Consider the following 13658-nt stretch of genomic DNA (forward strand, 5'->3'; position numbering starts at 1 on the left):
CACTAAGGCAGGTTTCTGAGTAACTCACATTCTCCTCAGTTATCAAGGCATTACAGGATAAGTAAACCAAAGTTTAACATCGTTCAGAATAGCCAGTAAAGCCCCTCAGTTCCCACCTCTTTCAGTTCAGTAAAAGAAAACTGCAAGGACTTTTTGAGAGTGCAGCTGATGACCGGATATATAAAGAATAATAAATATTAATGAAGTATCCCCTGTGGCCAATCAGGTCTGGGGAGAACTCTCTTTGGGCTCACGGAAGCCTCGCCCCTCATGAATATGTAGATAGCGCTGCCCACCGCGCAATGCCCCGCCCGCCACTCTTCTCCTTCGCAACCGACTCTCCCTTCAAACGGGAAACAAGATGGCGGCTGCAGGTCCGAGTACTCGGGCCTCTTCCGCGGCGGCAGCGGCCGCTCTGAGTCGGCGGGGCCGGCGGGGCCGCTGTGACGAGATGGCGGCAGCTAAGACTGGGGCCCCAGGCCCGGCTTCTGGACCTTCGCTGTTGGTGTTGTCGCCGCCGTTGCTGCAGCCGCCGCGGCCGGAGGAATCGGGCTGCGCCGGGTGCCTAGGGTCCCCGGGGGAAGCGGCGGCCCTGCCGTGCGGCGACTCGCTGTGCCGAGGCTGCTCCCAACGCGCCGCTGACGCGGCGGACCCGGGTTGCCCTCGCTGCCGCGCCCGCGGCCCAGGCTGGGCCCGCCGTCGGGCCCGCGACGACAGCCAGGCCGACGCAGAGGTGCTGGGCGAGCGCGCCCGCCGCAGCCAACCCGAGCGCTGCCGCCCGCGCCGGGACGGGGGCGCGGCTGCCGCGGGGACCGGGCCAGACCAAGAGCCGCGTGCCGCGCCTGCGGAGCCAGGTGGAGCTTCCCCACTTCCCCTTGGGGTCTGGAGCGAGGCCGAGCGCGCCCCGGCCCGGCCTGGCCTGGTTAGGGGGTGGAGAGTCCCGGGCCCTACTCGGGCGGGTGTGGAGAGTTCTCGTGGGATTGGAACCCGGGCTCTGCCCAGGTGCAGTGTGTTTGTGAATTTTGAACTTCAGAGTTAAGGATGGGCACGTTGCATGCGGAGGGGCGGTGAGGGCTCCCGGCGCCTTACGTAAGTCCGAAGTTTGGAGGGAAACAGCATTGTTGGAACAAGTTAGGGGCAGGTTGGAATTGGTGTGTAGGAGTGGGAGGGGCCATGGATCAGAGAAGTGCTTGGTTTAATGTTGCATGAAGAGTTTGGGGGTCATATTGCTTGGAGAGATGTGACTCCTGGCCCTGAATGGGTCAGTGAAGGGTGTGGAGAATCCGGAGTTTAGGGGACAGGTTGAATTTGAGGATGTGAACGGAGCTTTTCAGACTGGAGAGCAGAGGGGGTTGGGAGCACACATGTGCAGTTGTTTTCATACATCTTGGAAAATGCATGCTTAGCACACAACTTGGCACGTAGTGAGGAGGAGTAAGTGACTGCCGTTTATATTGGTAATATTACTACTACTAAGTCCAGTAGTGCCCAAGAAAACTGGCTTGGGTTTAAAAGTTTTGGAAACAAAGATTGGGTTGGCAGGGGCTGCTTCGATCTCCTTGGCAGTGTGGCTTTCCTACTGACTTGCTGGCAATTAAAAGTCTGTTGTAGGACTCTTGCCTTGAACTTCTTTCCATTAACACTAGCATCTCGGTTCTGAGCTTTTAGATAGAAAAGTGCCCTGTATAAAATAAAACAAGACTGTGTTATAACTTAGGATTCTTTTGGGGACACACCCAGTCAACATCTACAGCTCTGTTTGATAAAAAATGCTTATCTTGAATGAGATTTTCAAGAAACATAAACCAGGAGAGGCCAGATATTCGCACCTCCTGTTTTGGGAATTCTACCATGTGTTATTTTCGGCAGGGAAAGAGAGGCATTGCTTGTGTATACAAGTGCAGCGTCTAGAAACCACAGGTTCTAGAATGCACTCTGTTTTGATTCAAGCCGCCAGAGACACCTGTCACTATCCTAGGATATCGGGCTATTTTATTCCTGGGGTTGAGGGGGACCTGCATCTTACTTTCTATGTTCCTTGTCACTCCCTTTGTTTTGAGACGGAGTCTCGCACTGTCACCCGGGTTGGAGTGCAGTGGTGCCATCTCAGCTCACTGCAGCCCCTGCCCCCTCCCCCACCCCGGGTTCAAGTGATTCTTCTGCCTCAGCCTCCCAAGTAGCTGGGATTACAGGTGCCTACCACCACGCCCGGCTATTTTTTTTTTTTTTTTTTTTGTATTTTTAGTAGCGATGAGGTTTCACTATGTTGGCCAGGCTGGTCTCGAACTCCTGACCTTGTGATCTGCCCACCTTGGCCTCCCAATTTTTTTTTTTTTGAGACCGAGTCTCACTCTGTCGCCCAGGCTGGAGTGCAGGGGCGCAATCTCTCAGCTCACTGCAACCTCTGCCTCCCAGGTTCAAGCGATTCTCTTACCTACGCCGTGTAGCTGGGACTACAGGCAGGCGCCACCACGCCCTGCTAATTTTTGTAATCTTAGCAGAGAGGGGATTTCGCCGTGTTGGCTAGACTGGTCTCGAACCCCTGGCCTCAAGTGATCCACTCACCTCTGCCTCCCAAAGTGTTGGGATTACAGGCGTGAGACACCGTGCTCAGCCCTCGTTATTCCTTTTAAGCTTCACAACATTCCTGTGAGATAAGTACTTTTATTTCCATTTTATATATGAAACTGAGGTCCAGAGAGGTTGAGTAACTTGCGTAAGGATGAAAACCCAATTCTATCCTATTCCTGCTCAAATCAGGGATAAAAACCTCCCCAGACGTCCTTATTTTTGTGGATGTGGTGTGATGGTTTCATATGCTACTTAATTTGCTTTAAATTCTGAGGTTATGGTCACAATATAAGACGGTATTTCTCTGGTCTCCGTATTAGTACCAGTGATTATATGGCCATGTAGGATAGAATTTTTTCTTTTTTTTTCTTTTTTTTTTTGAGACGGAGTCTCGCTCTACCGCCCAGGCTGGAGTGCAGTGGCCGGATCTCGGCTCACTGCAAGCTCCGCCTCCCGGATTCACGCCATTCTCCTGCCTCAGCCTCCCGAGTAGCTGGGACTACAGGCGCCCGCCACGTCGCCCGGCTAGTTTTTTGTATTTTTAGTAGAGACGGGGTTTCACCATGTTAGCCAGGATGGTCTCGATCTCCTGACCTCGTGATCCGCCCGTCTCGGCCTCCCAAAGTGCTGGGATTACAGGCTTGAGCCACCGCGCCCGGCCAGAATTTTTTCTTTTTTTTTTTTCGAGACAGAGTCTCGCTCTGTTGCCCAGGCTGGAGTGCAGTGGCAGGATCTCTGCTCACTGCAAGCTCCGCCTTCCCGGTTCATGCCATTCTCCTGCCTCAGCCTCCCGAGTAGCTGGGACGACAGGTGCCTGCCACCATGCTCAGCTAATTTTTTGTATTTTTAGTAGAGACGGGGTTTCACCGTGTTGGCCAGGATGGTCTCCATCTCCTGACCTCGTGATCCGCCCGTCTCGGCCTCCCAAAGTGCTGGAATTACAGGTGTGAGCCACCACGCCCAGCCCAGAAATTGTCGTTTTGATTTCTAAGCTTGGAGACCATTGTGAAATACCAGTTCTGAATTTGAACCATGAGAGGGAGTTTGGCTTGATGATTTGTGCAAACTTTTTCCCTTGAAAAAGTTTTTGTCATAAAATTTATCAGTGATTAAGGGAAATTATCTAAAATGAGATTTCAAATTAGAATCTATTGAGTCACTTAGTATTCATCAATTACTTTATATGTTTATTGAGGACCAAAGTGAAAAATGTTTTTCGTAAATGTTCTTCTTGTTGGATTGTTTCGTATATACAGTTATATGCTTATTCAGTGGAAGAATTTTAGAATACAAAAATATTGCCAAAAGGCTTAGGAAGTATCTTTTAGCTTCAGTGTATTGTCTCATCCTCTTGAAGTTATATACAGTATTTTTAAATTAAAAATTTTAATAGGCAGTGCATTCACAGGATTCAAACAGAAATGTAACAAAGTATACAATGAAAAGATTGCCCTTGGCTGGGCGCGGTGGCTCAGGCCTGTAATCCCAGCACTTTTGGAGGCTGAGGTGGGCGGATCACAAGGTCAACAGATCGAGACCAGTCTGGCCAACATGGTGAAACCCCGTCTCTACTAAAAATACAAAAAAATTAGCTGGGCATGGTGGCGCGTGCCTGTAGTCCCAGCTACTTGGGAGGCTGTGGCAGGAGAATCTCTTGAACCCAAGAGGTGGAGGTTGTAGTGAGCTGAGATTGCGCCACCGCACTCCAGCCTGGTGACAGAGGGATACTCCGTCTAAAAAAAAACAAACAAAAAAAAAGGTTCTCCCTTACGCCCTTATTTCTCACTCCCATCAAAGATTCTTAGGCTGGGCATGGTGGCTCATGCCTGTAAATCTAGCACTTTGGGAGGCTAAGGCGGGCGGATCACTTGAGGTCAGGAGTTCAAGACCAGTCTGGCTAACATGGTGAAACCCTCTCTCTACTAAAAATACAAACATTAGCCAGGTGCGGTGGTGCACGCCTGTACTTCCAGCTACTGGGGAGGCTGAGGTAGGAGAATCGCTTGAACCTGGGAGGCAGAGGCTGCAGTGAGCTGACATCAAGCCACTGCACTCCAGTCTGGTGGCAGAGCAAGGCTCTGTCTCAGAAAAAAAAAAGATTCTTGTTTGTTCTTCCACAGTTTATGGATCTACATGAAAATTCAAGTACACTTATTTTTTGCCATTTTTATACAAAAGGTTGTATATTATACACACTGTTCTGTTAACTTTTTTTTTTTTTTTGGTTTAACAGTACATCATCAAAGTCCATAGCAGTAGGTTGTATGGAATTTTACTGAATGGATATAGCGTAATTTACTTAACCACCTATTGGTGGACATTTTGGTTGTTTCCTGTCTTTTGCTATTATAAATAATGGTTTATAAATAATTATGTAAATGCATATGTGCATTTTTATGGAGAAGTCACCAGTAGCTTTCACCAGAATCTGAACCATTGTTTTAATCTACATCTCTCGTTCTACAGAAGAGAAAACTGAGGCCCAGAACAGATAAGAGAATAAGGGTTTACATGAGTTAATAGTAGATAAAAAAAGGGTCAACAGAAACAGCCTAGTTCACAGTGAAATGTTCATAATAGCTTTAATAAAGAAAACTAATACGGCCGGGCGCAGTGGCTCAAGCCTGTAATCCCAGCACTTTGGGAGGCCGAGACGGGTGGATCACAAGGTCAGGAGATCGAGACCATCCTGGCTAACATGGCGAAACCCCGTCTCTACTAAAAAATACAAAAAACTAGCTGGGCGAGGTGGCGGGCGCCTGTAGTCCCAGCTACTCGGGAGGCTGAGGCAGGAGAATGGCGTAAACCCGGGAGGCGGAGCTTGCAGTGAGCTGAGATCCGGCCACTGCACTCCAGCCCAGGCAACCGAGTGAGACTCCGTCTCAAAAAAAAAAAAAAAAAAAAAAAAGAAAACGAATAATACCAGTTTTATAAATAGTTACAATATACTTTTATGAGTGGAAACAGCAACAGAATTACTAGGTTGGCACAAAAGTAATTATGGTTTTTGCCATGACTTTCAATGGCAAAAACCAAAATTACTTTTGTACCAGCCTAATAGCAATTTTAGTAATATTCGGAGATATATTGCTTAGTTGTATTCTCATCACATAGTTGGATCAATTGATAAAGGAAATGTCAGGCCTGCTGGAAATGAAATTTTGTAGTAAATGCACTGGTATTTAAGTGAAGTTCTTAATTTTATTTTTTTCTTTTGTTGAAGTCCAGTGCCTTTTAGGAATTGCTTTGTCTGGAAAAAGTGTAAAGAGTTTGTGCTTTGTTGAAAATTTTGGTTGTGCTTGTGACATTTTTGTTCTTTGCCAGCCTTTTTGGCAAGCTTTAAGGTTCAGAACCTTAATGATCCCTGTGTATGTGTTTTATTTAATTCTTCTATGCATTGACAGTTTGCTTTTGAATATAGTATCAGTTCTTGTTGATTTGTGAAACTGTGTGTGTAAGGGCTACATCAATGATCATTTCAAAATGAACTCAGACTTCAACTTCATATTCTTTGAGGATCTACAACTCATTGTATATATTGACATATTAAATTTTGGACCATTTTGAGCAATATTCAGGAATTGTGTAGTAAGTGCCTACTCTGTGCCAGGTCTTTGGGAAACATTAGTGAATGAAATATTAAACATCTCTCTCTCATGGAACTTATATTCTAAATTTAGAGACATTCCTTATCTGTTGATTTAAAAAACATACCATACAGGCTTACATAGGTAGATTTTGAACTATACATTGCAGCCACACTTAAGTTTCATTTAAAAATGATTAATGGATTTTAAGAATTCATTTAGTCTGTTTAAAATCAAGTATGATTATTCCAAATCATACTGCTTTTGAATTTGAAACCAAGACCTTTTTACTTTTTTGGATTCTTTTTCTTCTGCTGTGGGTAATGACTGAAGAAAAGCTAGACAAAGGCTGGTGAATCTTTTAAATTGGCAGTTTAAATTTTTTTCTCTTCGTGGTGTTGAAAGTGCTTTTCAGAAATTGAATAGATAGGCCAGGCGCAGTGGCTCACATCTGTAATCCCAGCACTTTGGGAGGCAGAGGTGGGTGGATCACTTGTGGCCAGGGGTTTGAGACCAGCCTGGCCAACAAGGGGAAACCCTGTCTATACTAAAAATACAAAAATTAGCCAGGCATGGTGGTGCATGCTTATAGTCCCAGCTACTCGGGAGGCTGAGGTAGGGATGCGGAGGTTGCAGTGAGCTGAGATTGCGCCACTGCACTCCAGCCTGGGCGACAGAGCGAGACTCTCTCTGAAAAACAAACAAAACATGAAAATTGACTAGATAAAAAACTATTGGATAGTGCCTCACTTATCCCTTCTCATCCCATCTCAACTTCCCTGTTCACTTAGGGTTAACCTTTCTGCATTTAAAAAATTTCCCCTTTCTGTGAAAAGCAAGTAGTTCTGGTTTATTACTCAGTTGACAGACAATGTTTGCTATGTGTGCAGCCTAAATTACATTTAGGACTAATGAATAATGAAACCATGTGATTGTAATGCAAGAGGACAGGAATTCCCTAGTCTGTAAGGATTTGTTTAAAATATGTAAAATGACTCATTTCTTTATCCTTAATGACACATATCCGAGAATTTGAAAGTATCCTTATGTGTTATACCAGTGCAGGAAACATTTGCCTTGTGCTAAGATGTTTTTTAAAGCTCTTGAGATTACATGCAACTTTACCAACTAAACATTATTACTATTGAAGAATAGCTCCAACTTACAGAATTCAAGATTGAACAGCAGGAATTTAGGAGATACTTGTTATTCACCAGATGAGAAAGGAGGGGATGTCCATTCCAGGTAGAAGAGCCTGCATGTAGAAAGGCTTGAAGGTGCTTGGGATGTTCAGGGATTGGCAAAAAGCTAAATATAGGTGGAGTGTGGACTGGAGTGGGGAAGTAGAGAAGAGACTGAAAAAGTTAGATCATGAAGGCCATTGTGTATTAGGGTAAAAGAATCTTGGACTTTATCCTATAAAACTCTTCAAGATTTTTAAGTGGTGGAATGACATCATAATGTGCTTTAGAAAGACAATATATATTGGTTGGAAGAGGAAAGATGTGAGTAGAAACTGGAGACCGGAAGTCGTTAAGGGACTGTTTTAGTAGTTTAGGCAAGTGATGAAGAGGGCCTGGACTAAAGCATTGGCTGTGGCATTAACTTCAGACATTCATTCATTTAGTAACCATTTGAGGGTCTTCTGTGTGCTAGGCCTAGGCACTGGAGCTGCAAATAGAGGAGGTAAAGCATGGTTCTGTCCCAAAGTGTAGTTGGGGAGATTGGGTTGTAAATATGCAACTGAAATGTGGTATGATAAGTATTATAACAGCTGTTATGCAAGATATAATTGTAGACGGCAATATAGTATATATTAATAGAGCAGGCTAATAAAGGAAAATCTGGAGACAGACTACCTGGGTTCAAATTCTAGCTTTGCTATTTATAGCTGTATGTTATTGAACAATCTCTGTGTCTTAGTTTCTTCATTTGGAAAATGGGAATAGTAATAGTATTAAAATCATAAGGTTGTTGTTAAAGACTAAATGAATTATTACAATGCTTGGCATATAAAGAGCTAGCTCAACAAATGTAAGGTATTTTCACAAAGATGATGATCTAGTTTGGATGGGTCAAGAATGGCTCCAGTAAATGCCAGACATTTGACCATGAGTATTCATTAGGTGGATGACATCAGCATAAAGATGAGAGAGGGAAATCAGTACATTTAAAGGCATAGGAGCATGAAACAAGGAGCGTTCTGGGGATTGTAAGCAGAAGTGGTTAGAGTATAGAGTGCATGTGGGAGAGTGGAAGCACGTGGGACTGCAGAAATGGGCAGTTGCTGAATAATAGTGGACTTTGAGTGCAATGCTAAGGAATGAGGATAGACTGAGGAGTTTCAAAGAGGAGTTCATCTTTGAACTTTAGAGAGATCACTCCCATGGGAGTGTTGTACCAAAAGGATTGGAGAGCCCAAATTCTCTTTTTAGCAAGATGGCTAAAACTCCTGACACAAATACGCAGAAAAGCTGCATAATAAAGAATGACAGTTCTTTTAAATGCATTCTTGAATATACAGAATAGGAAAATCTCCAGTTTCCAAAACAAAAATGGAACTACAAACCAAAACTGAAAGCCCAAAAGCTGCATAATAAAGAATGACAATTCTTTTAAATGCATTCTTGAATATATAGGAAAGATAGGAAAATCTTCAGTTTCCAAAAACAAAAATGGAACTACAACCCAAAACTGTAAGCCCTTGACCCTGTGCTATATTGCCCTGGAGCAGAGTGAGGAGTGTGGAGAAGGGTTATTTCAGGTGTCCTCTTCCTAGCAGGTTGAGTTTTAACCATATGCAAAAAGGAACCAGAACTAAGATTTCTGCATAAAGCTGAGATTTGTTATGTGCTGCACTCTAGGTGAAAGGGTGGGCTAGAAAAATAATCTTCCCTATTACACAAGGAGATGACAAGAAATCTTGTCTTGATTTGCTTGAGCTCTATGCAAAGAGAAAATGAAAAAAGTTTGCCTGGGAAATTGAAGCACAAGATCTATACTTTGCTTACATTTGGGAACTGGGTTTATATTATATGGCTCAGAAATTAATATAAAAACAGACTTCAAGCTAGTGATACATCTGGGTCACCTGGAGACAGGAAAAACAAGACTTTGAGAGGTACATCCATACCTTAGACCACAAGGGATTCTTACAGAAGAAATAAGCCCAACTGAAGATGAACTTATGATTAAAAATGACGACACATGAGGAAATGGCTTTGTACCACAAATGAGAGTCAGCAGAAGGAGCAAGCAGGAGGATTATAGCTCCAGGAACTAGAATAAGAGAGTGACAATTTGAGAGATAATTTAAATTAGCATATTTTAAGTGGCTAAGGACTTTAAAGAATTGACATCCCAAGAAATGAATAAAGCATTATGAAACAGGCACATTTGAAAAAGAATGAAACATAGTGAAAAATATAGTCATTGAGGTTAAAAATCTCATAAATAAGTGAAACAATAGTTTACACAGATGAAGAGAGATTAGTAAGGTGGGACATAGACATGAGGAAATTCTCAAGAATACAAATAAATAAAGGAAAATTTGAAAGAAGGTGAAGAAAAATGAGAAGGACAAATCAAGAAGATCCAACATGTAATAAAAAAATGTGGAGGAGGTGTGGAATTTGAAGAGAAGATGACTTGATAATTTTTTAGAATTAGTAAAAAGTCCTGAATTCTTAGGTTCGAGTCTCATGAGGCCCTAGCAAGAGGTTTTTTGTTTTTGTTTTGAGACAAGGTCTTGCTCTGTAGCTCAGGCTTGAGTACAGTGGTGTGATCATAGCTTACTGCAGCCTTGACCTCCCAGGCTCAAGTGATCCTCCCACCTTGGCCTCCCAAAGTGTTGACTTTACAGGTGTGAGCCACTGCACATGTAAGAATTAACAACAGAAAGGCAGCAACAAAACCCCACAACTAAACACATTGCAGTGAAACTTCAGAACACCAAAGACTATTAAGTATAACCAAAAAGGAAAGACAAAGGAGCAATAATCAGACTGAGAGCATATACCTTTTAACCTGTAAGAGAGACCAGAAGAAAATTGAATAATATCTTCAGCCTTGAGAGAGATCTGAATTTCATACTCAGGTAAGTTATAAGAGTAAGGGCGCTGGGCAAGGTAGCGCACGCCTGTAGTCCCAGCACTTTGGGAGGCCGAGGTGGGCGGATCGCCTCAGGTCAGGAGTTCAAGACCAGCCTGACATGTTGAAACCCTGTCTCTACTAAATACAAAAAATTAGCCGGGCGTGGTGGCGCATGCCTGTAATCACTGGGAGGCTGAGGCAGGAGAACTGCTTGAACCCAGGACGCGGTGAGCTGAAATCACACCACTGCACTCCAGCCTGGGCAACCATGAGCAGAACTCCATCTCAAAAAAAAAAAAAAAAAAAGTAAGGGCAAAATAAAAATATTTTCAGACAGGAAAAAGAGAATTTACCACACTTTCTAAAAGTACTATTATAAACAAAGCATATAGTGCAGGAAGAAAATGTAACTTAGGGGAGAAAATAGGATATAAGAAGTTGTGGTGAAGAAAGAAGTCAGTAGGTAGTCTAAGCTAGTGTTGACTGTATAAAACAAAATAATTATGACTGATGTGTAGGGGCTAAAACCAAGGTAAAACTAAAATACTGGGCAAGGATAAAATGTAAGTGGGGAGAAAAGTGATTCTCATTACGGATTTCTAAAGTTCTATCTATACATAACGTAGTTCAATAAGAAGATAGAGATATTGATCAACTTTAGGCTTTAAGTCAGATGCACATTAAACATTTACAGGTAGACTGGACGTGGTGGCTCATCCTAATCTCATCACTTTGGGAGGCTGAGGTGGGAGGATCATTTGAGTCCAGGAGTTCAAGACCAACCTGGGCAAAAAAATGAGACCCTGTCTCTCATTTAGCCAGATGATAAATCAAGTTAGCCAGATGTGGTGGTATGCGCCTGTGTTCCCAGCAATACAGGAGGCTGAGGCAGGAGGATTGCTTGAGCCCAGGAGGTCGAGGCTGCAGTGAGCTGTGTTCGTGTCACTGCACTCCAACCTAGGTGACAGAGCGAGATCCTGTCTCAAAACGATGGCGTTAATCCTGAAAAGAAATACAATATATAGCTTGATCTACTACACATTTATAGAACCATACACCTCTTAGATTAGAGAACATGCATTCTTTTTAAACAAATATGCAACATTTATGTAATTTTCATAGATTCATTTAGGCACAAAGGAAGTTTTGACAAATACAAAAGATATATAAACCATCTTATCTGACTGTAGTATAATAAAATTAGAAATTAATAATGAAAAGATAACTAATTCCCCCTCCAATTCATGTTTGGAAATTGAAAAAAACAAAATTTAAATAATGTTGGTAAAGAACAAAACCAGCCGGGCGTGGTGGCTCATGCCTGCAATCCTAGCACTTTGGGAGGCCGAGGCAGGTGGATCATCTGAGGTCAGGAATTTGAGACCGGCCTGGTCAACATGGTGAAACCCTGTCTCTACTAAAAATACACAAAATTAGCCAAGTGTAGTGGCGGGTGCCTGTAATCCCAGCTACTTGGGAGGCTGAGGCAGGAGAATTGCTTGAACCTAGAATATGGAGGTTATAGTGAGCTGAGACCGCACCATTGCACTCCAGCCTAGGCAACAACTCCGGCCTGGCAATGTCTCGAAAAAAAAAAGAACAAAACTAAGGGATCAACTGAAGAAGTTAAAAAAGTAACAGCAGATTAAACCCAAAGGAAGTAGAAGATAGGAAAGAATAAAGAGCAGAAATTAATGGAATAGAAAGCAAAAGAATTAGCAGGGCCAAAATCTAATTCATTGAAAAGATTAATGTAAGATCTATAACCCTAACCGCTGGCAAGATTGATCAAAGAAAAGGCATAAATGTTAGGAATGAAAAAGGGAATACAACTACAGATATAATGAAGATTTTAAATATAAATATTATAATTATAAATTATAAATTTATAATTATAATTATAAATATAGAATATGGAAAACTTTATGCCCATGAATTTGAAAAATTGGATAAAATAATTTTGTGGAAAAGTATAACATCATAGCTGACTCAAGAATATATAGAAAATAGGACTAGAAATATAACTAATTAGCAAAGAGTAAAATCTGCCCACTAAGTAATACCACCACGTGGACACAGTGAACCAAATGCAGAACACGGGGAAACTAAGGGACAAATGACCCACTTTCTTACACAAATAAATTACAGAAAAAAAGCAATAGAGGGGCGACCCATGGATTAAAAGATACAACTAGTTTAAGTGTATGAACTTACTTGGGTCTTGATTTGAAAAAACTGTATGAAAACATTTGATGAGAATTTGAATGCCAGCTGGATATTTGTTGGTTAATTAAAGACTTACATTTTTAGTGTGACAGTAGTTTTCTGGTTATATATTTTAAAATAATCATTCTCTTAGATGTTAAAAATGTTTATAGCTAAGATGATATGATGTCTGGGATTTGCTTCAAAATAACTTCAAATTTGTTCCAGGAGATAGGGAGCAGGTATTGATTAGGGGAGGACAGAAAATAAGATTGCTAATGATTGATGGCTGAAGCTGGATGATTTGTGGTAGTTCATTTTACTGGGTTCTCTAATAATATATTTGAAACTTTTCCATAAAAAAAGCAAGAAGAAATACTGTCCATTGAAGAAGTACCAGGCACAGATGGTTACCCAAATATTGACGGATGGATGGTTCTAGGGAATAAACAAAATGTTTCCAGACTTGTTTTGGGGGCTTTTACAACTTGATAACAAATTCACACAAGAACTGTATGAAAAAGGAAAAGTACAGGCAACTCTCATGAACAGAGATTTTTTTTTTTTTAATTTTTTATCTTTTTATTTCTTTTTTTTTCTATTTTTTTGTGGAGATGGGGGTCTCATTGTGTTGCTCAGGCTGGTCTTAACTTCTGACCTCAAGCGATCCTCCTGCCTCTGCTTCCCAAAGTGCTGGGATTACAGGCGTGAATCACCACACCTGGCATGAGCACAGATTTTTAGAATCTCAGGTGAAACATAGACTGAATCTAGTAGTATATTTCTAGAAAATCACAACCAAGTAGCAGTTATTTGAAGAATAGGAGTTTGGCTTAACATTAAGAATCTAATGTAATTCACCATATTATCAAACTAAAGGAGAGTAAAACTATATGGTCATTGCAATAGATGGCTCAAAATAGCATTTGACAAAATTTATCATTCATTATTTTAAAAAAACTACAACTTGTGGAATAGGAGAAAGAAACTTTTTAAAAAATTTTTTATTCTTTTGAGACAGAGTCTTACTCTGTTGCCCAGGCTGGAGTTCAGTGGTGTGATCTGGGCTCACTGCAACCTCCACCTGCCAGGTTCAGTCAAGCCTCCTGAGTAGCTGGGACTACAGGCATGAGCTACCACATCCGGCTAATTCTTTTTTATTTTTATTTTTATTTTTTTTGAGACGGAGTCTCACTCTGTCGC

At 42.1% G+C, this 13658-nt stretch overlaps 1 protein-coding gene across 1 annotated transcript in view; it reads left to right on the top strand.

Moving 5' to 3' along the window:
* The first annotated feature begins 203 nt into the window (after nt 1-203).
* The window catches only part of RNF169 (ring finger protein 169), a 96489-nt gene continuing 83034 nt past the window's right edge, over nt 204-13658 (top strand). The window contains exon 1 of the mRNA XM_033204694.1: nt 204-854. Within this exon, the coding sequence (XP_033060585.1) occupies nt 362-854 (493 nt within the window). The 5' untranslated portion in view covers nt 204-361. The remainder of the gene's footprint in view (nt 855-13658) is intronic.

Source organism: Trachypithecus francoisi, unplaced genomic scaffold (genome assembly GCF_009764315.1).
Source record: "Trachypithecus francoisi isolate TF-2019V2 unplaced genomic scaffold, Tfra_2.0 Lachesis_group8, whole genome shotgun sequence".
NCBI lineage: Eukaryota > Metazoa > Chordata > Mammalia > Primates > Cercopithecidae > Trachypithecus > Trachypithecus francoisi.